The sequence below is a fragment of the Lytechinus variegatus genome, chromosome 17 (genome assembly GCF_018143015.1).
Source record: "Lytechinus variegatus isolate NC3 chromosome 17, Lvar_3.0, whole genome shotgun sequence".
Lineage (NCBI taxonomy): Eukaryota > Metazoa > Echinodermata > Echinoidea > Temnopleuroida > Toxopneustidae > Lytechinus > Lytechinus variegatus.
This window is the reverse complement of record NC_054756.1, coordinates 30,389,045-30,414,846: the sequence shown is the minus strand read 5'-3', so window position 1 is coordinate 30,414,846 and position 25,802 is coordinate 30,389,045. Positions and strand designations below refer to the sequence as shown.

Sequence of the window (25,802 nt, the reverse complement as noted above, 5' to 3'; positions counted from 1 at the left end):
GCTTAAGGAAATTACGCCATGGCTGGGATTCGAACCCACGACCCTCTGTTTCAAAGTCAGAAGACTTATCCACTGGGCCACATTGATCCACATTCAAAACAGACCTCTGGGAATGAGAAACTGTATACAGGAATCCTTAAAACAGTATATTAAAATAAGACTTACAGATGACCTTAGACCTTTGGTCTAGTTACCTGAAATAACATTCATCCAATTACCTAACATTGTGCAAGTTCTATGATATACAGACATATACAGAAATTTTCTCAATTGGATACGATTAAAAAAAATGGGAGGGGATTCTTTGGATTGAAAATTATATTTTATGAAGACGAATCGTAATGCCATAATTTGGTTGAAAAACCTGTAATTATTATGGCAAAAAATGTAATGGTTGGCAGCTAGATAAAGACTCAGAAGGAGTTGGACTACTCACCTCTGCATTCTGACCAGGAAGTCTGTAAAGTTCAATGAAAAAAGGTAAATTCAAATTTAATTTACATTTATTCATTACTATGCATTCATTTTTTTCTTCATATACCTATTTCGACACATTAAATAATAATAATAGCTACATGTATTTTTTACATAGTGCTTTTTCCATAATGGCCCAAAGCGCTTTACAGCATATCATTACACCGGTCATCGAATACTTGCATGCCCGCATACAATGTATGCCCTTCTCCACTCCTTGGGGAGCATTCCAACAAGAGTTCCAAGACTCAATTGCTAGGCATACTACATTTGGTTTTGAATCCTACCAGGTACCCATTTAACACCTGGGTGGAGAGTGGCAAATTGTGGACTAACGCCTTGCCAAAGGATGCTAGACCATGGTGGGATTCAAACACACGACCCTGTTTTCAAGGCGAGAGTCAGAACCACTACACCATTGCTCTTCCACCACATTTCACATGTGTACCAAATATTGTCATGATTGTCTGTGTAGTAACTTTGAAAACATTGAAAAGGATGATGATGTTGATGAGGATGATGTTGATGATGATGATGTTGATGCTGATGATGTTGATGATGATGATGATGATGATGATGATGATGATGATGATGATGCTAATGATGATCAATGATCGAGGATGATGATGATGATGATGATGATAAGGAGGAGGAAGATGATGACACTAATCAGGATATTAAATAGGGAAATAAACAGGCTTTCTAATGAATCTCATATTAAGGTAATGTTAAAGTGAGGTCTGTGGTTCAAAAGTTTAAAGAAGAGAACAATAATTTTGAAATGAAAAGCAACAAGAAAGAAACAGCAAAAAAAAACAGTCAATAAAAAGAGATCCCGCCCCCTTCCCCCGTTTTAATCAAGAAAAGCAGAAAACTTTCTTACTTAGGATCTGGTTTCCTTGTAGGTATTTCAAACGCTCTTTCAATGTTAATAAGGATATTAACAGATTGAGCTGTTAGGTTCTGTGCTGTCACTGTTTTACGTTCTTTACGTTGAGGTTTGAGAGGACGTCTTGGCTCAACCAACTTCACTAAGGTGTCCCCAAGTAGACTGAATCAAGAGAAAAAGTAATATTAAATGTTTACAAAACTTGAAGTGTTTGTATCATATGGATATAGATTATTTTTTTCGGTCTGAAAATCAAATACCAACAACACCTTCGCCTATCTGAAAATACTGGGTTAAAGTTAGCCATGGAACAACTTTACTGTTTAGGAGTGGTGTCAGAAAATTCTGAAGATATGAACCAATTTGAACTAATTTGAAACATTGTTGTTTGATAAATCAAGTGAAATCTAAATGTCACCTTAGTTTAGTGACTAGTCGATATCAATTACCTATTGGCGCAGCACCATTAATCATGTTCCTCAAAGAAATGCACATTTAGATGCTTTTCCAATCAGTACGTGGTGGTAAGCAATCGCACTGAAGCACACATATGTGTGCAATTGACATTTCTAAGGTATGCTTGCTTCTACACGTACTTAGACATAGATGAGGGAGGAAGAAAAAAAAAGAGTAATTGTAAAATAAAATGATTTTCTTACCTTACGTCAGGAACTAAGCTTTCATTGACGATATCTTGGAGTGTATAGCGATGCTGAGCAGCTCGATACCTTTGTATCACACGCTTGCGAATCTGATCAGTTAGAAAAAATGCACTCTAAAGTTACAAACTATCTGATAAGCAATTGTGATGAGGTAGAAAAAATGAATAGAAACACTTAAGAATAAAAGTTGATACGTGAAACTGATTTAGAAAAATGAAAAAAAATCACTAAACCTTGTGTAAAACCATATATCACGAACATCAGAAATACAATATCTTTAATGAAGAGAAGAAGAGGAATAAAAAAGAGGGGTTGCTCTATCTAAGGTAAATCTCACAAACCCACCTTCATAGGGATTATTAATACAGATTTTAAAACTCTGAAATTACTTTGCTGCTGATGCTACTTCAATAAGTTACATGTATGTTTTTATTTGGCTTAAAGAAGAATCAATACTTCTTTCTGGAAGTAAAGTTCAAAATAATTATCTGAGAAGTAATTTCTATAATCCCCTAAAAAAACTGTTCCCATATGCATTCCTGCTTTTCCCTTGAGAAACAAAGACTGAAATGAAAACAAAACCAACCTGTGCTATAAACTTAGCAACCTGTGCTCGCCTAGCATCCATATCTTCATCTATTAATCCTTGTTCCTCTTGCTCTAATTTCAGTTCGTAAGCCTGCAATATCAAAATAAATTTCATATTGCTTTACCTGGATCCATCAATCCCTCTATAAAAACTATTCATCCATCAATCCATCCAGTCATCCATCCAACTATCCATTCATTCATTCATCTATCCATCAATCCACCCTTCAATCTATTCATCCATCTATTCATTCATACATCTGCCGATAATAATAGACAAGTATATTGCTTACTTCAAAGAAGTTTTCAGCAATCTCTTTCTCTATAGCAGGAACCATCTTGTAATTCCTGAAGTCTTCAACCTCTTTCTCTCTAAGCTGAAGAAGCCGGAATCTTCTGTTTGTCTCCAGTTCCTCATCTGTCACAAAGTCAAACTCTTGTTGAAGCTGCTCTAGCCTAAAATACTCCTTACTTTCAATCTTGTTCCGATCGTTCTGTACAACATGGCGGAAAAGTAACAGTCAATAATCAGAAATTGGTTTTAGTTAAAGAAAAAGTTTGAAAATTATCCTGCTGAATGTTTTAAAGAAGAGGTTGTTGAATAGATTTTTTAGCCATTATTCAGCTTTACCTTTTTGATAAAGAGTTATATGAGATTGATTGGCTGGAGAGAGTGCATTTGAATTACATGGAGGTCTTAGTTTCAAGACAGTGTAACTAAAAAGTTCTGACTGTTCCTTTTGCATGTTTTGGACATAGTAATAATAGCTGGATGTACAAAGCGCTTTTTGCCAGAGGATGCAAAGCGCTGCTATTATTACCCTGGCTTTAGCTCGAGCTACCATCACCGGCGCTCAGTGCATGCAAGCAATTAATCCTGCCGGGTACCCATTCACCTCACCTGGGTCGGGTGCAGCAGTGTGGATAAATTTCTTGCTGAAGGAAAAAAACGTCCTGGCCACGATTCAAACCCACGACCCTCTGTGTCGAGGGTCTGTTTAGAGACCCTGTAGTGACACACACTTCATAAACATTGCGTACTGTTCTTCTTGTTGCTGATGTTATGTCTATCATCATTGTTATTACACTTTACATCAAATATCTGATTCTCAGTCACACTCTTAAAATCGATGTTTTTCAGATATTTCTTAGCAATGAAATACAATTACACACTTAAAATTTGAAACAAAGTTACATGCACATCGTTTAACTTCACATTTGAATTGTATTTGTACAAAAACTTACATTTTTGAGCCATTTGGGCTGTGACAATCACTTTGTAAGAGCATACACGGGCATCGCAAAATTGGTCCCATAGAAAAATAATAGTCAGGAACTATTACAATGTGAGTTTTCACATAGTAGATTTATCATGCAAAATGTAGAGAGGGGCTTGAGACTGACCAACCCCCCCCTCCCCTGACTGATTGAAGTCATTAGAGAGGGGCATGATGACCGACCCCCACTCTCCCCCTGGGATTGACGTGTTAAGAGAGGGATATGATTGCCCCCCCTCCGCCCAGGAGACTGATTGAGGTAATAAGAGAGGGACATGATTGCCCCCCCCTCCGCCCAGGAGACTGATTTAGGTAATAAGAGAGGGACATGATTGCCCCCCCCCCTCCGCCCAGGAGACTGATTTAGAAAATAAGAGAGGGACATGATTGCCCCCCCCCCCCCCTTCCGCCCAGGAGACTGATTGAGGTAATAAGAGAGGGACATGATTGCCCCCCCCCCCTCCGCCCAGGAGACTGATTGAGGTAATAAGAGAGGGACATGATTGCCCCCCCCCTCCGCCAAAGAGACTGATTGAGGTAATTAGAGAGGGGCATGATTGCCCCCCCCCCTCCCCTGGGACTGATTGAGGTAAGTAGAGAGGGGCATGATGACCGCCCCCCCCCTCCCCCTGGGACTGATTGAGGTAAGTAGAGAGGGGCATGATGACCGACCGCCCCCCCCCCCTCCCCCTGGGACTGATTGAGGTAATTTGCTCCTTACCTTTATCATCTGTAGGAGGAATGAGTTAGCAGGATCATTGGGGTCTAGTCTTGCTTCCATCAGCCATTTAGCAAGCTTTTTATTATCAATGATACCGGTTGCTCCAATAGCAGCTAAGGCATCTACTTCCTTCATAGAGCTGAAAGGGTGAATAAGATTGTGAGAATGTCTACCCATACTATGAAATAAAATCAGGCTTAAAGTTTAATCTCATCAAATGAATAGTTGATATGATACATGTGATTAGTTTAGCACTGGCTCCCTATCAATCTTTAAGATTTTGTTGCTTGCTTTTCATAGTATTCGTGGATCAGCACCACAATACAGTCTTTCATTTATCAATCACTACAGACCAAGCAGGTCTTTGCGCTCATCCACCTCTGGCTTCCTTGTCATTCCAAAGTTTCAAAAACTTGGGGGGAAAGATCATTTGCTTTTGCATACCCCACTTTGTGGAATGGCCTTCCTGAAAAAATGTACCTCTGTCGAAACTTTCAAAAATCTTCTAAAAACTTTTTTAATTAACTCTTAACTCTTTATGCGCCTTGAACACTCTACAGAGTAGATTTGGGGCTTTATGAGTCACATTATTATTAGTATCATAATTTTTTTTTGCCTCCTCAACATGTGTGGGGAAGGGGGCGGGGGTTCTTGAAGACAGAACATTTTAAGTTAAAGGGATGGAGTAACTTTGTAAAAAGTAGTAAAATTCACTTTTGACAAAATGCAAGGTGTACTCTTTCTTTACTTAATGCATAATCAACAATGTCAGAAAGTTCCAGACAAAATAAAAGTCATTTACTATAAAAAAAAAATGATAATAATTTAATTAACGCCTGATATATACTGCGCTATTTTAGTGGCAGCAGAGGTGACAGGTACATGTGCCAACAGTTTGTCCAAGTCTGAAGATTATAAAAAAACATACAATGGTTTCTAACCTCAAAGCATTGGTGTTTGTTGATATCGCTGGTGGTATGAGGGGCAAGCCATCATCAGCTAGACCCCAAGCTACACTGGCATAGACACTACCTGATGTCAATAGATTGTAGTCTTGTGCCTCATCACCATCACCTATAGAGAATGTAATACCTGCAGTTTGGAAAAAAATCATATAGAATTGACATTTTACACTTTAATTTTCCATCATTCTGATTTAATTTCTTGTTTTTCTTGTAAACTGTAGAAACAAGGGTTGTCAGTTTGGGAAGGTCCTTAGCCTTTGTTGATCACAAACATCAACTGCATATTGATTATTGTTTCTGTTATCGGTATTGGTTAATTGACTTTGTATCAACTGTTACGTTTTATATCAAAACATGTTCAAACTTGTTATGAAAACAAATAAACCAGGTCACACTCATGTATCCCATAATAGAAGTTAGCCTGACTATTATCTCTTAATTGGTCACTTACCACTGCCGACTGCACTGTGGTCAAAATCCACTTTCTGGTCACTACTAAACTCAAACTGGTCAACATGAACCTTATCTGATGTCATCTGTGTGTTAGGTGCATTCAGGAAGACGTTTGCTAGATGATTGTTACTCAGAATTCCTGTCTCAAACAACTACAATGTTCAGAGAAATAAAATGATACACAAGCTATTATATTTACAAGCACTTATCACTAGATGTATTATACGGAAATGGAATGGGAATGAATTTCAATAATTGAATTCTTTTTGTAGATTGAAATTAGCAAGGAACAGTCTCAAATTAATTGAGTTAAAAAATCCGGGTTTGCAGGATTTTACTATAAGATTTTAACAACGAAAGAAGGATAAGTCATTTACTAGTTTCTATCAAGAGTCATACGCATGAAACTATGAATTGCAAGTATGGGACTACAAATAACTTTTTGACTCAAAAACTAAATCTAGAGATTTTTTTTTGGGGGGGGTGTTACTTGGAGTTTCAAAGATCCCATCTTTAACGTGACACACAGCAACTGATGAATAGTTGTTTGTAGTGTATCTTTAAATTATCCTTCCAAAATAAAATGAAAAGAATTTTTAAGCTCAAAATAAAGGTACAAATGTACATGTTTGAAGGCACAGAGTCCTGGCACCTGTAACACCAAGCTTAGCATTGATCGTGGAACATTTTGCTACGATTGATTGCATTGACTACAATGTACAATCAATTGTGAAAATCAAGCATATGATTAATCGCTAACATTTGTGTTATATGGACCCTGCGCTCCGTAACACAAAGGTTTGTGATGAATCGCAAATATGAAAGAACCGCACTGATTGGTCCCTGATCAGTATTTTAAACCAAATTCGGGTGTAACAATGATATTGATTGGTCAGTTCATTTAGCGATTAATCGCTAATCTTTGTGGTCTCTATAAGACAGTAGCCTATTTTGATATTTATATGAAGGTAATCAACACACTGCCCTTTGCAGTCTTCAACAGACATACATAAATTAATGCAACAGTTATTAATGACATATCTATCACTGGGAACTTTGATTTCTCCTGAAAATGTAGAATTGCCATGATTGTAACCAATTGTGATTTGATGATAGCATCCTTTTTTTCAAATCTGCAAAAAATGAAATACTGTACAATAAAAATACAGAAGAAATAATAAAGTAATGTCGACTCTCTCATTTGCATACACTGTGCTGTGCATAAACATTTAAAGAAAGATAAATGAAATTTCAAAAAGTCATAACTTTCAAATTTTACATCCGGTTCTAATGAAATTTTTGTGATTGCGCTTATTTGATTTTTGTCATTTTATTCAAGACAACTTCTTGTTTGGGTAGACTTGCCCTTAAGTTTATCCTAAATTGATTTTTATAACATCTTTCTGGATGAAAATCCTACCTGGATACTGATAGACTCTGGCCAGTGAACAATCTCAACATTAAAGATGTTACCAAAGTGAATGGTGAAATCTGAAGTTAAAGATCTGAAAGAGTAACATAAATCAAATATACAGGTGATATAACACTTAAGCACAGCAAAGACTGAGCTGGCATAACAATACATACATCTTTAATTCTTCTTATATACAATAATACTTAATAAAATCTTTATGTACTTCCACAGAACTCATGTTGTGATTATCTATGTTTTAGCTACAGTAGTCATAATTAATACACCATGATCCACACTCCATCCAATGTAGGAAATGAATTATTTGTGTATACTATTCTATAGAAACTGTTCAACCTAATTCATGCATTTCTTGGACTTTCCCATTTTTCGATATTTCCGTCCTTCCCAAAGACGTACATGAGCCCAAGGAACCAGAATGTAATCTTACTTTGTAGTTGTTCTTGAGACTTCTTTGTCATTGATAAGAACTTTGATGAAACATCTATATCTCTGCATGTCATTGCGTCTTTGTTGTTCTTGTCTACTACAGTCTTGTGTTGGAGTAATAACAGCTGTGTTACTCACTTCAAGATGAAGGATCGTCTCTCCTGAAATAAAAACATTCTTACATTGACAAGGATTGTTACAAATTTAGAGGTGGATATCTTAATCCCCCGACACCTCACAATGACGGTTCAGGGAGACAAAAGCTAGTCAGCTTTCAGGGCTTAACCCTAATAGACCAGCCTTATCTAGATCCCTCTCATGGCAAGAGTGGGGATGATTCTGTCTACTTCCTGCGCAAGATCTGATAAAAATTCACTAATACTTTGTACTGAGGTAGAGGGAATTTATTCTTCCACTAGTTTTTTCTGAATATTGATTTTCAAAGCCTAAATTACCTTTCCTTGCTTCTTTTTGCCTTGACAGATTCTGTGAGTTTAAATTAATTTGCAATCTGTAGGTTGCTACTAGTACCTGTTGGGACATTCTAAACCATTCTCTGATATTTGAGATGGACCTTTCCCTTAAAAAATATACTGCAAGGTGTATACATTCAATCATTCATAAAGATCTATAGCACTATTTATTCAAACTATGAAGCAATAAAAAATATTGCTGACGATTCAAAGAAAATTATCTGTACAATCTAATTTTGCAATAAATAAAGGGATGTAAAGATTAATATAATATATAATAAACGATTGACAAATTTATACACATTGGAGCACAAATATTTTATTGCTCTAAAGCAAAAAAAATGCATATTTTCTTGAAGGATTTCTTGGATCAATTCCACTCAAAATTTCCCAATTCATTATTGAGAAGATAGTCACAATACTAGCATCACAAGATCATAGTGATCTGATTTATTGTATATTTTGTTGAATAGTGTAGTAGATTTCATAGTACACCATGTATCTTTCTTGGGCAATTGTTGGTCCTCCTGAAAAGTACCACCCAATCTCGACGTTTCGAAAAGTGTATTTTTGTCCTCTTCAGGAGAAAGAACACACTTGTCTCCTGAAGACAACAAGAACAAACATGTCGAAACGTCAAGTATGTGTGGTCCTTTTCAGGACCAACACTTGCCCAAGAAAGATACATGGTGTACCGTGAAACCTTCTACACTATTCTTCTTCGCCATGGAAATCTTCAAAAGTTACATATTTTGTTGAATTCATAGTGATTATTATTATCATGTTCATTACAAGAAATGAACTATTACTAAATAGGTTCATTTTTACGGACTGAGATAATCGCTAGAGGGTATTGATTTGTCTCGCAATCTACTATGGTCAACAAGGAAATTCGTGATCACTCTCGCAAAGAAATGAACTATTACTCTACATCACCATCACAATTCTACCATCCTCACTAGTATACCTGGTTTACGTCTAATTTGAGTCATCTTTTCTTTGATACGATCCCTTGATTCATCCTCATCAAACTTGAATGATGGTTTAATTGGTTTAGGTTTCTCTTCTTCTTCATCTTCTTCATTCTGACCTGTCTCTGTTAGATTCTCCTGAGATCCACTCTTTTTCTTCTTCTTCTTACTCTTCTTCTGCTTTCAAGGAAAAAAAGTTGTGGATTGCATGATGAAAAAAGTACTTTTAGAAAACCCCTTGGCCCATATTCTGAAGTCGGGTTTAACTTTAACTCCTGTTTAAAGTTGTGGTTTAAGTATAGGTAGTCAAGTGTTACATAACTCACTAACTGTAGAGATATAATATTTCACCTCTTTTGGCTCTCAAATCATTCATAATTGTGTAGGAAGTATAAATAGATGATTGTCTTCACCATCAATGAATCAGGAAAAAGCACAGTAAACATAAGAAACATACAACTTAATAAAAAAAAATTGACACTTTTGGCTTCCCACAATTTTAGCACAGAGTTCGACAATGTTAAACCTGACTTCAGAATACGGGCCCTTGAATAAAACTTGCCAGTTAAGATTAATCAGAGGGTCTGAAAATCACTATGAGCCATTTCACTTTTTTTTCCTGCAAATACGTATCAGTTTTCAGATTTATCTAATTTATTTCCTATCATTGCTTTCCAGTATTGTAAGCTTTTTACAACTAAAGATGGAAATAAAGCCACATATAAATGAAAGTTATTGATTTTTACCACTGAAGACAAATATCACAAAAATGATCATGATGAGCTTAAAAACTGAGACTCAAACCTGAGATAACGAGAGTAGGGGGGGTGGAAGAATAAATAAGCAAATAATAAATCTAAGGATTTCTGACTCAAATATTGTGGAAAGGACATTGGAAACAAAGAGCATCAAAGACTGCATCCTCAAACAGATTACCTTTGCTTTATTCTCTTGCTTCCATTCCTGTAGAGTAGCTCTGTATCGATCAATCTGAAGCTGATAATCATCATCATGATCTTCTCTTTGCTCATCAATCTCATCTTCAATCTCCCGCTTCCAAATAGCCTCATCTTCAGAAGCATTAGCTTCTTCTCTAAAAAATTCAAAGTTTGGTATTCAAAATCAGTGTAAATAATTATTCAAAGATATAGCAAATTTGTGTGAAATGCTCGGCTATATTTTGTTAATTGTCATTGTTGTCAAATTGACAACAAATAATAAACGTATATTCCATACAGCTGCTATTAACAAGCATAAAGATGATCTCAAAGTGTGTGGATGTCCAAACTGAAACTGCAAGAATAACCAACCCTCGCAATGTGATAGTATTTTTTATGCCAATGTTAACTTGAGCATGATAATAAGTTTTGAATATCTGAAGATCTTAATGTACCCCAGTATTACATTTTACTATATATTATTTGATTTCCTATTTACAATCAGCCTCGTCTTCATTCATAAGACTACCATGAGAAAACTGATGATGTCATATCAAACTTGTTCTTTTGTATTTTATTACATGAAATTATGTTTATTATTTTTTCCCCTCTAAGAACTACCGTAAGTAACGGTGTATTAACCGCACCTTTTTCTCGGCGGGATAGAAGCAAAAGTCGGGGGTGCGGTTTATACACGGTGACGGGTCTGAGCCAGCGTGCCGTAACCCCTCCCATACATGTACGATGTCTGCCAGTTCACAACACATCAGGTGGCCGGGAGTAGCCGCCCAGGCAATGTCGTTTAGAGGGGTACGAGCCGCAGGTAATGGAAAGCGATTATTACAATATTAATTAAATGTTGTCCATAACAAACGCACCCACCTTCATGACACTAATTTTGACTTTATTCTCGATTCAAAGTAGTGAAGTTCCCTGGCTAATTTAAAAGAGACGCCAAGCATACTCGATAATATTTTGTCACTGCTGAGCGAGAGTTGAGTGAGCTGAGAGATTGCATTGTAATGTAATGTTGTTATAGTGCGACTTAAGCTGGCGCTATTCAAAGTCCCGTTTCTGCGTCAGCTTGTTTTTTCCTTCCTGTTTGCTTTTCATAAGATACCATGTAAACCACGCACGAGAAAGACGGCACGATGCCGTAAAAAACAACCGGAAAAAATGTCAATTTCTTTGTTTCTTGAACCTTCCTGTAATCCTGTATCCAAAATTCATGCTAAGACATCAAATTTCTGAAAGTGATTGTGAGGTTGTGATGCAAGAAATGTGAATGTTTCTTCCTCCTACGCTGGGAAAAAAACAGATCATAATTGATAAGATGTACTGGCATGACTGGTACTGTATCGTAGTTTGCAATGTAATGGCAGTACTCTGTGTGTACACTATGACTGTGGGGTGAGTGAGTGTGTAAGTTGCCAATATTGTCGGGACCGTTCTTTCTTTCTAACATTTGTAGATGAATTGATCAACAACAGCAGATTTCTGCTTACCTGTAATCTCTTTGCATACTTTGAAATCTTAAAACTTAGATTTTGTTTCTTCATACCTCAAATATGCATGTTAATGTGAGAATTTTTTTTTTTTTTTAGTCCAAAGTTGGGGGTGCGGTTAATACACCGTTACTTACGGTAATAGAAATAGATTGACAACTGATTTAATGCATTAGATATTCATCGATGCAACTTATTTTATACAAAGAGGGACATACCATTCACGTATACCAGAATATGGAAACGTGAAACAATTATGATTTCATATAATAACATAAGAAAAGGGAAAATGGGAATATGACATCATCAGCCCATCTAATGAATATTCATGATAAGTTGCCAAAAACAGTTTTTCATAAAATATTGCTGAACTTGACAATTCAATAATTTGTTAACTCTTATCAGATTTTGATAAAATTTTCATCATTTTGCTCAGGAAATTTTACTCTATTTTAATAGTGAGATACAATTTTTTTCAGTCTGGAGTACCCCATTAAATGTTCATACTTTCTTCTACAGTATTGTAAATATGTGAGCAATGTCCTGATGCTGAAGATGTACCAACCCTCATAAAAAACAGCCATGCATCACATTTCTCAGGGAGAATTTTATACTGTTGTGCTATGTTGTCATGAGAAACAAAGATATACATGTATATTATTAAATTAATCAATACATATTCTTACTTTCTAACGCTGAGCTTAACAGCAGTATTGATGCAGTTATCTTTCTCTCTAAGTTTCTTGATATCTCTCCATGTTTTCAGTATTTGTTTCATCAGTTGTCTATCATGTTGTAGCTCATAATCCCTCAGTCTTCTTGTTTGTCTGTAGTGGAACAAATAAATCAATAAACATAAAATTTGCTGTTCACGGGAGCTATAGTGATCTTAGATTACAGTCCTACTATTTTTCAAAGGTTGAGGTAAATAGTAGGCTTATAGGTTCAAAGTCACTGGGGGTTGCTTTTTATCATTGCTAAAATAAAACAGAAGTCAATATTTTTCATATAACACTTGGTTTGTAGCAGGGCAATAGTATACAAATACTGACTCGCATGAGGATGACTGTGTAAATTATAATTCGCAAGGTGTGTTTCATACCAGTCCTTCTATCACCCCTAGGCCTTGGCTGAGTGGTGATAGAAGGGCCAGTACAGAAAAGCACAGAGAGAGTGATGATTTCCACTGTCATCCGAATACATGGCAGTCCATATTTGCTTTATATAACCACATAACACTATCCCCATTCGATTAGATTTCAGGACCACTATAGTACAACTTTAATCTCCATTTGAATTGCTAAAGCAGCTCCAAAACCATGGAACCAACTTCCCCTTACAATTAGAATGGCCCAATCTGTACCTGCTTTCAAGATGTTATTGAATATACATCTGTGTAAGAGAGCATTTTGTACATGTAGATCATCATTTTTAGTGCGTAGTACATGTATAAGCAATAGGAGTAACCAACACACAGTAGAGTATATCCATATAGTGGCTGTATAGTGGCTATCATATTATTATTATGTAAAATGAAATAACAATTTTGGCTGCATTATCTCTTTCATCAGTTCTCTGGAGATCATAATCCCCAATCTTTAGGTGTGTCTGTATAGAACGCATGAACAAATAACATTATAAATGGATCCTTCTCACATGATTGGCTAAGATCATGTGACCAGTCATTTATTATAGCTAGTGACTGGTACTATTGACCAGTGCCCGCCACACAGAAATGCTGTTAGCCTAACAGTGCACAATCAGTAAGCCCAGTCACATCTTATCGGATTGTGAAGTCAAAACATTTATTTCAATGTGTCAGTAATGCATTGTTGAAACATTAGGCATCGCTGCCACATTACCAGATGTAACAGGGCCTCTGTTAGCTTATTGTTTGCGCATTGTTAGCGCTAACAACGTTTCTGTGCGGTCAGTACAGTTTGATTGACTAGTCATGGTTTTGAGATGAGGATGATATATCATATAACAGTTTACACAATGTATAGAGGTGAGTTGGCCCGAGAATACAGTTCTCCAGTTAAATGAAAACCAGATGCATTTTCTCATTTTACAAGTTTTGTAGTGCTGTAGCTCGGATTGTTTACCGGGCTGAATCCTGCCGAGTTGGCATTGTCCGGCTCGGAGGTTTACGGGTCGGGTTTTACATTGAATCCCTGGAACTCGGTTAATAAACCTGGATTGTTTGATAATATTTGAGGTGTCATTTGTCACCGCAATAAAAGTTGTGAAACTATTTTTAACAAGCAATCCATCTACCTAGTGTGATGGTCGAGGGGACAGGTCAAAGGCCAAGCATCCCTACCTTATTTTCATTCTTTCCCCTCATGATCGGACCTCCTGAGTCATGGCCTTGTGTGTGAGGGATGGAGACAATAACTAGCCTAGCTAGCTGGCTAGCTAACGGCGCACATGCACACAGTGCAGTACCTGCCATGTGATATCATCTGACTGGTCATGTGATTGGCTGAGAGTAATGGTTTCACTGGGACTGGGTGAGAATGTCTAATTTGTTTACAAGTAAAGGCCGGTTGGTCCATTAGGCATGGTCATAACTCAAGAAGTTTTCCTTTTGATATTATGACTGTGACGACATACAGAATTTTCTCTCTTTTTTGGTAAAATAATCTGTCTAGTTTATTGAGATATCTTTTAAATCAGTATTTTCTGCTAACCATAAAAGCCCCCTCCCCCCATAAAAAAATCAGTCATGTTGACATATTCCACAAAGTGGGGATCCGAAAATAATAGCTCAGCTGGGTGCAAGATATTTGAATTCCCATAAAGGATACATTAAAGAGGGTGGACTAGACAGATTAGAAGAGGAGGTGCATTTAGAATGAAAGAGAGAGAAGGGGGGTACATGGCAAACAAAAAAAATGTGTGAGATGACTATTGGATGATATGGGGGTAGGATGATATTGGACCGATTGTCAAATTTTGTTATGAAATAAAACCTACTTTAATTTCTTTTTTTTATTAAAAGGGGAATACACTTTTCTTCCAAGAGAGTATTTTTTGTCAGATTATTTTTCTTGATCAATAGGCCTATCACACAAAAAATATTATTACCGGTAGCTGAAGGCTAGAATTAGACAGATAAAAATAAATCATACACAAACATTAGTTTGAGTAAAATATCATATTGCTTCAAAGCAAATATGAAGAATGAAATATGCTCAGAAATTAACTTTTTCTGCCACCTCCACCCCTCCGTAAAAAAATCTGCCCTATGGTAGACAGAAACAATCTCTGTGAGAGCCTGTTTGAAAATTGGGTCACCAGAATAACATAATAAACAATGTGGTTTGTAATCTGCCTCTCGATTTCACACACACATACACAAAAAATAATTTCAAAGCACATGTTTCGTAGGTAAATCACTAGCGGTGCACCGACTGTGCTGTTGACCGCTGCACTGGTGCGAGTTGACCTTGTATCGTCTCAATCCCCTCTCTACATTACTACTGGATGATATAAACAGTGAATGAAATATTTTGGAGGTTTGTATCGTCTTTTGAGAACAAGGTCAGAAGGTGATGTCGGTCACAGATAAGAGTCAAGTAGGTCAAAACAATGTATTTTTGCATGGACATAAATCAATTTTAGCCGGACCGGGTTACCAGGCCTTTCCGGTTCGAGCTATGATTCTGATAAGATTTACGAGCCAGGTTCGGACCGAGTTGAAGGAACCGAGCTACAGCACTAGAGATGAAAATGATGAGAATGTGCGTATGGAACTTCATGAGAAATAGAATAATTAGTGACCTACCTGATTTCAACCTTATAATCTTTGACTTTCTGCATCGTATCCAATTGAATTGTTTCTTGCATGTTCACTGAGTTCAACTGCTCTTTTAAACTAGCCACTGCTGACTTCAATGCTTGAAGCTAATAAACAAACAAGAAAAACTCAAACGTGACAGGCTTTGAAATAGTCTCAGGAGAGGGGTACATAGACAGAAGATTTTTTTTTTGCAATAAAAACAATTCTCAATGGAACTTTAAAAAAATAACAATAGGCCTATACATTGTGTATCAGCTACACCAAAAAGTGAATAGTAAGAACCTAGGTTTTCGAAGCCAACTATCCTCTTACCCACTAGCACAATATTCACAAACATACATTAATTGATTTGTACTTTATGGTTATCAATAATTAAGATTTTCAATGTGTTTTATTCTTAAAGATGTACATTATTTCATTTAGTATACACATTGAAGTATCAAAGTCATTCTATACAGTACCCGATGGTTTTTATTTCACCCTTCACTCTTCTCCCTCTCTCTTATCTGTAAACTTGTAATATATTGAGCCATATCTTCCCGTTTCCTAAAGTATTGATCATAGAGATGTCTTAGCTTGGATTCCAGCACACGTTAACAATCCTAAACCCTCCCTCTCTCTCTCTTTCTCTCCATCCCTCCCCCCCCCCCTTCCCCATATCTCTCTGTCTGTCTCTCTCCCTTCAATCCATACCTTGTCTGTGAGATATTGAGCCATATCTTTCTGTTTTCTCCTGAGGTATTGATCATAGAGTTGTCTTAGCTTGGATTCCAGGACATGTTCCTTGCTGAAGTATGGATGATGTGTGAATACTAATGTATTGATATCAATATCAATCTGGTACTGTCTATCTCCTAAACCTGAATCAAAGTCTAATCCCTGGTTCGTAGTATCTGCAATCATGGCCTTCAAGGTTAGAAAATATCAAACAAACAACATTTAAATGAAGGTACACTTATTAGTTTAAGATCCCAGTGATTCCCACTCACTGTGCTAGTTTTTTCCCTTTGGTATTACCAGGACCTTAAGCCTTCGGTCCTCTGGTTGGTTGCTTATAAGCATTCATGCTGTCTTACTAGCAATCAGGCGAAATGTCATCAGCATCCCCAACACCAGATATATAATACCTTGCCAATTTATGTCTACATTAATACAAATCTATCTACAGAGTATATCTACATGTATATGATAGACAAACTAAACATTGAAATTTGTGGAACACTTTGAAGCAAGTGCATTAAACAATCCTTGAGGGTTAAGTTACATAGACTCTATGACTGTAGTATTGACCAGCCAAAGTACATAGATTCAATGGCTCATAACATAAGCTTCAAACTTGTGAATGATGATAAGCATTGTGAATCGGGTCCCTCACTCAATAAATAATAATCAAACAAGTACAGAACAGCACTTATCACACTGAAGACAAGTAAATAGTCTCCCAAAAGTACATGGAAACCGTACAAAACTATTATAACTATTAAGAATTAAAACTCACCTTTCTAAAGACAGTTTGTAATTCAGGTTCTCTCTCTTCATTTGCTACAACCCTTGGTCTTGTAGGTGTATCTTTGACAGGATCTGGTAAGGCGATGATACGACCATCTTCTCCAAACCATCCTTTACCCTGTAAACAGAAATGAATAGCAAACCATGTACCCCATGTACCTTTGTGCCCTTTTTAAATCAAGGGTTCAGAGATTGTTCCCGTTAAGACAGCAAGAAATCTTGGTTGCCTATTTGATGTTCACTTTACTATGCAAAATAACATCAATTCTAAATGTTGATCTGCATCATATGCATTACATAAGATTTGGAAATTCGATCGTATATTCATAGAGATACCTTTGGAAGGTTGGTACACGCATTTCTCATGTGCCACTTAGACTATCGCAATAGTCTATTGTGTGGAGTACCAGACACTCACCTCCAGAAACTTCAAATTATTCAAAAATCGGCTGCTAGGATTATTACCAGAAAAAAAGATATGATTCTGTCTCATCTGTATTGAGATCCTTGCATTGGTTGCCGTTCAGATCATGTATTAAGTTCAAGATCCTACTACTCTCATTTCATTGTTTTTGTCAAATGGCTCAAACTCATCTGCATTGAAAACATAATTATATAACTGAAAATAATATCATCGACGCATTACCACCAGCTTTCCCTCATCTTTTCTTGTCTTTTTTCCTAATACGCATTAAGACCATAAGTTGTAATGCGCTATATAAAAACTGTTCTATTATTATTATCAGTTAGACTGAGTTTATCAGGGTGGAGTTAAACTTTGAAATAACTTGAACCTTGGTAACTTCAAACCTTACACTGTTATTATGCCTGTATCAGGCGTTGTGCTTGGATGTTTAGATACTAAAAGGGAGATGACATAATAATAAAAAGATATGTCCATTTATATAGCAAAGCTACTATATGGATACACTCTAGTGTGCCTAATACTTGGTATCATATTATTACCCATCATTACGGTACCCAATGTTTATACATGTGCTAAAGCATTCAAGGACTTAATATCTTTTCAATTGAATAACAGGGTTGATACACAGTTAAGACTCAGACCCTTATTTTTTATACTCTTTTTTCACCTTCATTCCTTTTTTTCTATCCAATTTTTTTTAAGCTAATTTAAAATCATAGTGGACGATTGCCCCCACCCCATGTAGCATTTCTATTATGTGTACTATCAACAGAAGATAAGTGGGAATACTAAATTAAAAGCAAAAGTAAAGCAAATCAAGTAAAAACATGACTATTCAGTTAACATTCCCTATCAGTCAAACATGTTGCTGTATGCGTTTGCTTGCTGGGACATGTCTGTCTTTATAAAGGAGAATTGGAACCATGGATAGACAACATGGTAATTCAGATTTCAAGTATTAAAAGACACTTAATTTAATAATTACATTGTGGCAAATGCACGCTTTTGGCAAAAGATGGAAAACCTACTTTAGTTGCTTCAGTTTGACATTGAGATTTATATTAAATGTTTGGTTAAAATCAACCAAAGTTATATTTAAAGTAATTGGAATAAACCACTGCCCAGAACAAATTGTATTTTAAGATTTGGTTTGATATTTCATTAAATATTCCTAATTAATTTGAATTAATTAGAATAAAACATAGTTCAACATGTTTTATGAGGTCCTATTATAACTGAAATGACATAGAATGATGGAACATATTCAATCATTTTTAATCATAATGCTTTTTATGTTTACCTTATCAGATCTCTGTAGTAGCCGATGTTCCATGATATTCTGGTTTCTCTGAGATACATCAGGTCTCACTCCTACATAGAATCCCTCATCTTCTAAATATCTTGGTTGGGTGTTCTCTGGAACCTTCTGATCAGATGGAACTGTTAAAAACAAAGTCAAATGTAGTTTAGGAGGGAGTCCCTTCAAAGAGTCCATTGACAAACATCAGATCTATCACCAGTGTTTCTTTTATCATGAATTATTAAACTTACAATTTTATGAACCACCTCAAATTCACTTAATTTTTACATATCTTGAAAGAATGTTAGAACCTATCCTACCTGTTTTGATGCTTGGTACAAAGAAATATCCTTCCTCCTTCTTCTCTCTCACTCCTAGAGGTACATACTCTGCTGGAACCAGCTGTGTAGGTTGTAACTTCCACATATCCCTATCAACAAACACTTCTGATAATAATGGTGTGCTCTCCTTGCCCCCCTCCTCCTCATCATCATCATCTTTACTCTTTCCTTTCTTTCCTGTTCCTCTAGATGTACTGGGTCCAGGTTGATCATCGGAGGTTGGCTCTGAAACAATCTCTCTACTCTCTGGTTCAGGATCATAGCTACGTGTGAAGAAGTCAAAAGCTTCTTCTTCTGTTGGCAGAGCTGCTTGCTACAGGTTCAAAAGATTAAACAAGATTAGATTAATACTGTACAGTCACTTGATTTGTTTGTAAAGTTGCAGATAAATCAATACTTTGAAAAAAGGGGAATGCCCAAGACCATAATGATACATAATGATACAAAAGCTAATCAAAGTTCAGCTGGCTTTTAATCACATGTTTTTGATAAAATATTCCTCTTTTTAAAATGCATCATGTCTTTTCATCATATTTTCTCAATATCTTGTATTTAAGTTTCTGATATAAGTAATTATCATTAGTGCATGTTGAATTATTATTCATACATTGTGCGTGCTATGGTACTTTTTGTTTTTAGCACCTCTAAATATCCATTATTATTATTACTATTAATGAAAAGAAGGTAGGTTAATTCATTGTAATGAATTAGTATAGAAAGTGTATCAATTCTATGCAGGCAAGCCAGAAACTGATGATCAATGCAAAGCACTTAGGGGTGTCCGACGTATTCAGTGCTATATAAGCTGATTATTATTATTTCATCATTTAATTTTAATAGCAAGTTATACAAGTTTGATTTCTCACTGATGGAGCAAAAGTGTACAAAATGACTTTAGACTCCACAACTATTCTTGATCTCACCTTTGCTTTAACTTTCTTGAATGATTCTCTCCATTTCTCTTTAGCGATGATAGATTCATTCAACATCTTATCTTCTTCAATCTCCTCCTTGGTTAGCTGATAGAGCAAAATAATAGTATACACAAAAAATACACATTACTGAGGTCATTAGTCAGAATTATACTCAAGATACCTTTGGAACAGTTCTTACACAGTTTGGACTTTATTTGAACTGTTCCAAAGGTAACAAATGTGGCTAATTACTCAAATATCTAAGCAAAATTATGTGAATTATATGTTTTATATGATAAGGAAGTCGATTCTTAATATTTGATCAAGCATCCTCATTCAAAATCATGACTGGTCTATAGAATGGTTATTAGCAATGTGTGAGCCGTATTTTATGAAAACTGTTTCAAAACTGATGAAGTAATTCAAATTGCAAGGTTTTAACCTAAATCTTGCCATATAATATGCTGTTACCATGGCAACACAATTTCTGAAACACACAAAAAGTGACTTGTACATCTTTACTTCAATACCAATGTGTGTGCCAAATTTCATGAGAATTGATTAAAAACTGATGAAGCAGTTTGAATTGTAAGTTTTTTCCACAATTTTCACAATATATGTTGTTACCATGGAAACAAGATTTCTGTAAGACACACAAAAACGTGTGTTAGACATCTTCACCTCAAGAACAGTCTGTGTGCCAAATTTCAAGAGAATCGGTTAAAAGCAGAGGAAGTAGTTCTAACTGCAAGATTTTTACCTTATTTTTGCCACAATACACTGTTACCATGGCAACACAATTTCCAACACAAGCAAAAAATATGTCTTGCACATCTTTACCCCAATACCAAAATGCGTACATACACACCAACATTAAACCTCCTCTATCGCCACCCTACGGCTTGGTTAGCATCTGCATTCAGATATTTGGTGCATTGAGATGGGAGGACAAACAGAAGATCTGTTCAAAAAAGGTCTGAATTCAAGAACTAAACCAATAAAAAAAAAAAATGCACTGCTATTGAGTTTTGCATTAGCGCTAGTCTATATATCAGACCAATCTAAACTCATAAATTCTGACATTTTCACCCATTTTTTCTCTGTTCCTGCAGCAAGAATTTTTGGAGCATACCCCATTTTTAATTCTTATACCTGTACATAAACAAAGGTCTGGAGAAAAATATCATGCTTTTGTCCACCGTATCCACAAGTAGGGTATTTTTTACGCTAACAGACCAGACTATAAACATTACACATTCTAAATAAGTGACAAGATGAAAACAACAATATCACTGTTTAAAAATGCAAATCTACAGCTCTTCAGTTGATTTATTAATTCATCATTAATTTTTACTCATTTTATATCCATGTTATTTTTTTTCACAGTATGAACATGAATAGAAAATTACTAATTGTTGCCAATTTGAAGAGGGAAATAAGATTAATTTATGAGGATCGATCCTTACCAATGATGGTTCATCAAACCTAGTAGCCATATCCCTTGCTCTAAGACCTCTAAGTCTCCTAGCTGGTAGATCTTTATCAGGATCCTTTGCTACTTCATCCTTCATTGATTCTTCAGCTTTCTCCTACAAAAAAAATTGAGCATAAAAGTCTTTGCAACATTTCACCACAATTACCACTCTTTGTGTTTTCTATGGTTTCTGCTAAGATTAGACAAGCCCATGGGAAATCTAATATGGCCTAGTTAATGAACTGTCCTCAACGGTTTAGAGTGTTGTGGTGTTTATTCAACCTGACTGCACAGTTGCTTGTTCATTAAGAAACCAGAGGACTAACTGCTCCAGGTCTTCTCTGAGGGACCTCATAACAAGAATCAATGCCTCAAGAGTACAGACCACATTTCAAACCAGCGCTGCCAAGTGTAATTTCTCATTTTCAGTACTGGTATCCTCCAAAATCTCTATTTTCCCCATGCAAAAAAATTTGTTCTTTTCCCATGTGGAAAAAATGAAAGGATATTGGCAAAGTTTGAACACTGATTGCATTTCGATCTCACATATAAATAATTCTTGAAGGCATATAAACATTTAAATCTTAATTGTTACCGTATTACATGTAGGTTGCATGTTGATAATATGACAAACAAGCTATGAGACCACCGCTCCTTGAACATAGATAGGTTTGGGAATTCATCACACAGCCAAACTTCTAGAGGGATGGTCGGGATTTTTTTTACCTTATTGCTATGATAAAGCATGAATGCTAATCAGCAAGCAACCAAAGGACCAAAGGCTTAACATTCTCTTTGAGGGACTTGTTCATAAGAATGAATGCCTAACAAAGGACACGAATGCACCAAGTGAGAATGGAACTTAGGTCATCAGATTGCAAAACCTCCACTCTACTGACTGAGGTACATTGGAAAAAGAGATACTGAACAAAAATGACATAAATCAAAGTGTTGAGATAGTACTGACCTTTGCTTCTGCCATTTTCTTTCTAATTCTTTCCCTGATAGTAGCATTCATTGTAGAAGGGACTTTACCCGTTTCAACCCCGGCCTTTGCTGCTAGAACTGCAGCTGCCATGTCTATACGAATAATAGAAAAAAATATTACAATTAGCATTAACATGAGCATAAAATGAATAAACATGTGCATAAATCACAAAAGAGTTTAAGACCAAGATCCTTTTTCAGATAGCCAGTGGTAATAGCACAGTAAACATTTCATTCCCCCATATCACATTATCAATTAGTACCAATGTGAGCTTGATATTTCCTTCTCGTTTCAATTTACATTCTGTGTTGAACATTAATTTGAAATGAAAATCATTCTGCGCATGAAGTATCAGGTTGTGTGGTCTAGTGGTTAGAGCATTGGACTCGTAATCGAAAAGTTGTGAGTTCCACTTTGATCCGAGAGTAATTTCTGTTGTCTGTAGGGTCAGCCACTATGCCTAATTAACTTGGACATTAAAAAAAATGTTACGATATAATTGGTCATAAGTTTGGCGCTATACTTAGCAACAAGGCAAAAGCAATTTTGTGTCTCGCCCACTTATGAAAATAACCAGGAATATTGTGATTTGCGAGGGCACGCAAGAGAATTATATCGAAACTTCATTGTGAAATGACTGGGATGGAATAACACTAGTCATAAGAGCCTGCACGTAAACTTTCATGTTGACCTGAAAATGACCTTTGACCTTACCATGTGACCTCCGACTGCAGCATAACATGCAGGTCGCCTTAGTACATCTACCATCCAAGTTTTGTTAAAAAGTAACTTACATGTACGGTTGTGGAGTTGGGTGTCATAAGAGAGTCTTGCACGTAAACTTTAACATTGACCTCAAAATGACCTTTGACCTAACCATGTGACCTCCAACTGCAGCATAACAAGCAGGTCCCCCAAGTCCATCTACCATCCAAGTTTGGTTGAAAAGTGACTTAAGGTTGCTGAGTTAGGTGTCATAAGAGTCTTGCATGTAAACTTGAATGTTGACCTGAAATGACCTTTGACCTTACCATGTGACCTCTGACTGCAGCATAACATGCATGTTGCCTTAGTACATCTACCATCTAAGTTTTGTTAAAAAGTAACTTACGGTTGCGGAGTTAGGTGTTATCTTGCATGTAAACGTTAACGTTGACCTGAAAACGACCTTTGACCTTACCATGTGACCTCCGACTGCAGCGTAACATGCAGGTCCCCCAAGTCCATCTACCATCCAAGTTTGGTGGAAATGCGACTTACAGTTGCGGAGTTAGGTGTCATAAGAGAGTCTTGCATGTAAACTTTAACGTTGACCTGAAAATGACCTTTGACCTTACCATGTGACCTCCGACTGCAGCGTAACATGCAGGTCCCCCAAGTCCATCTACCATCCAAGTTTGGTTGAAAAGCGACTTACGATTGCGGAGTTAGGTGTCATAAGAGAGTAAGAGAGTCTTGCATGTAAACTTTAAAGTTGACCTGAAAATGACCTTTGACCTTACCATATGACCTCAGACTGCAGCATAACATGCATGTTGCCTTAGTACATCTACCATCTAAGTTTTGTTAAAAAGTAACTTACGGTTGCGGAGTTAGGTGTTATCTTGCAGGTAAACGTTAAATTTGACCTGAAAACGACCTTTGACCTTACCATGTGACCTCCGACTGCAGCGTAACATGCAGGTCCCCCAAGTCCATCTACCATCCAAGTTTGGTGGAAATGCGACTTACAGTTGTGGAGTTAGGTGTCATAAGAGAGTCTTGCATGTGAACTTTAACGTTGACCTGAAAATGACCTTTAACCTTACCATGTGACCTCAGACTGCAGGATAACATGCAGGTCCCCCAAGTCCATCTACCATCCAAGTTTGGTTGAAAAGCAACTTACGGTTGTGGAGTTATGTGTCATTACAGGTTTGTGACGGACGGACGACATTTGGATCCCTAAGTCTCGCCTTCACCTCTGGTGGGCGAGACAAAAAGCTGAAAAGCTCAAAAACGTGGTTTTGTGTACAAAGTCAATGCAAATTGTGTTTTCAACCAAAATTCATAAATGTATGATTACTTTTAGTTTTGCTGGTCTAAATGTATTTATTTTATGCTTTTTATGATCTCAGAAGAGTCCCCAACAAATTTCATTGAAAAAACAATGAAAACGAAAGGTCAAAAAAACAAAGAAATACATAAAAAATTGCCAAAAACAATATGATATATAAGAAAATGATTTGATATTGCAATTTTTTTCATGTACACTTGCTAAGAACACCACAAAGAGTTTCTATACCAAAAATTAGTACATTGGGAGCTTTATTTAGGGAGTTAGAGGAAAAAGAATGATTTCGCATACTAATTACGCATCAATTAGCATAATCACTTAATAGCGATTTGCATGAAATAAATAACTTTACAATTTTGTAGATTATGTCCCAGGCAACCCGCATGCCAATTTTCGGCCATATGAACTCCCAAAATACCCGGCATAGATATGGTTAAAACTCTATTTGGTTTTTAACTCTATAATGTGCATTGGGCGCTCTGCAGAGTGGATTTGGCACTTTGTAATATGCATTGTATACATAAATGTATGTAGGGGTGATTCCCTTCCGAGCAATAGCTATTTGTTATGCTTTTATTACCCCTGACCAGCATATAACACTGCTTATTGTTTTGTTTGTTCATGCCATGTAAAAGTCATTTAGGTTGAAATCATGTGTGATTTTCAATTTAGTCAAATAAATGAAAGATTACCAACATTATAATTTTATCATATTCAAGATCAGTATAAAGAAAGGAGTAAGAATCTTAATCTTAAAAATCTTAAAATCCATATTTCATTGTTCGAAATAGACACCAGAAATGAAATACTCCAACAATTTGTTTTGCCCAATTGATCGTGGGCTGGCAGCTGCTGTGCGGCACCAGATCAACAAGGCTCTATCCCTTTAATCATTGAATGCCAAACAGAGTAGCAGCAACTCCCATCTTTTAACGTCTTTTGGTCTGACGCGGCCAGGGTTTGAACCCCCGACATCCCGGTTGTGAGACGGACGCTCTACCAACTGAGCCAACACACCGATCGTTGTCTAATAAGAATAAAACGTTACCTGGTTTCTTCCCCTTTTTCTTCTTCTTTGGTTTAGTATCTTCATCTGGTTCTTCTTCCTCTCCTGTTTCTTGGATGGTTGGTATCTCAGTTCTTCTCTTGGGTTTGGTTTCTTTCTTCTTCTCTTGCTCTTCATCAGCAGGCTCTAAGGATTCAAAAAGCTG

General features: G+C 36.4%; 1 protein-coding gene across 4 annotated transcripts in view; it reads right to left on the bottom strand.

The window, feature by feature from the left end:
* Positions 1-25,802, bottom strand: part of LOC121430668 (coiled-coil and C2 domain-containing protein 2A-like) — a 50,722-nt gene that overhangs the window by 12,041 nt on the left and 12,879 nt on the right. For all 4 annotated transcript variants that reach the window (XM_041628001.1, XM_041628002.1, XM_041628003.1 and 1 more), the window contains exons 6-27: positions 25,640-25,799; positions 22,515-22,627; positions 21,540-21,662; positions 20,083-20,178; positions 19,139-19,472; positions 18,819-18,958; positions 17,081-17,209; positions 16,276-16,488; positions 15,568-15,686; positions 12,464-12,604; positions 10,271-10,427; positions 9,331-9,511; positions 7,892-8,051; positions 7,450-7,534; positions 6,028-6,181; positions 5,553-5,703; positions 4,612-4,750; positions 2,907-3,107; positions 2,612-2,704; positions 2,023-2,114; positions 1,358-1,525; positions 437-458 (exon numbers count right to left, since the gene is read on the bottom strand). In XM_041628001.1, coding sequence (XP_041483935.1) covers positions 437-458; positions 1,358-1,525; positions 2,023-2,114; positions 2,612-2,704; positions 2,907-3,107; positions 4,612-4,750; positions 5,553-5,703; positions 6,028-6,181; positions 7,450-7,534; positions 7,892-8,051; positions 9,331-9,511; positions 10,271-10,427; positions 12,464-12,604; positions 15,568-15,686; positions 16,276-16,488; positions 17,081-17,209; positions 18,819-18,958; positions 19,139-19,472; positions 20,083-20,178; positions 21,540-21,662; positions 22,515-22,627; positions 25,640-25,799 — 3,171 coding nt within the window. The remainder of the gene's footprint in view (positions 1-436; positions 459-1,357; positions 1,526-2,022; positions 2,115-2,611; positions 2,705-2,906; positions 3,108-4,611; positions 4,751-5,552; positions 5,704-6,027; positions 6,182-7,449; positions 7,535-7,891; positions 8,052-9,330; positions 9,512-10,270; positions 10,428-12,463; positions 12,605-15,567; positions 15,687-16,275; positions 16,489-17,080; positions 17,210-18,818; positions 18,959-19,138; positions 19,473-20,082; positions 20,179-21,539; positions 21,663-22,514; positions 22,628-25,639; positions 25,800-25,802) is intronic.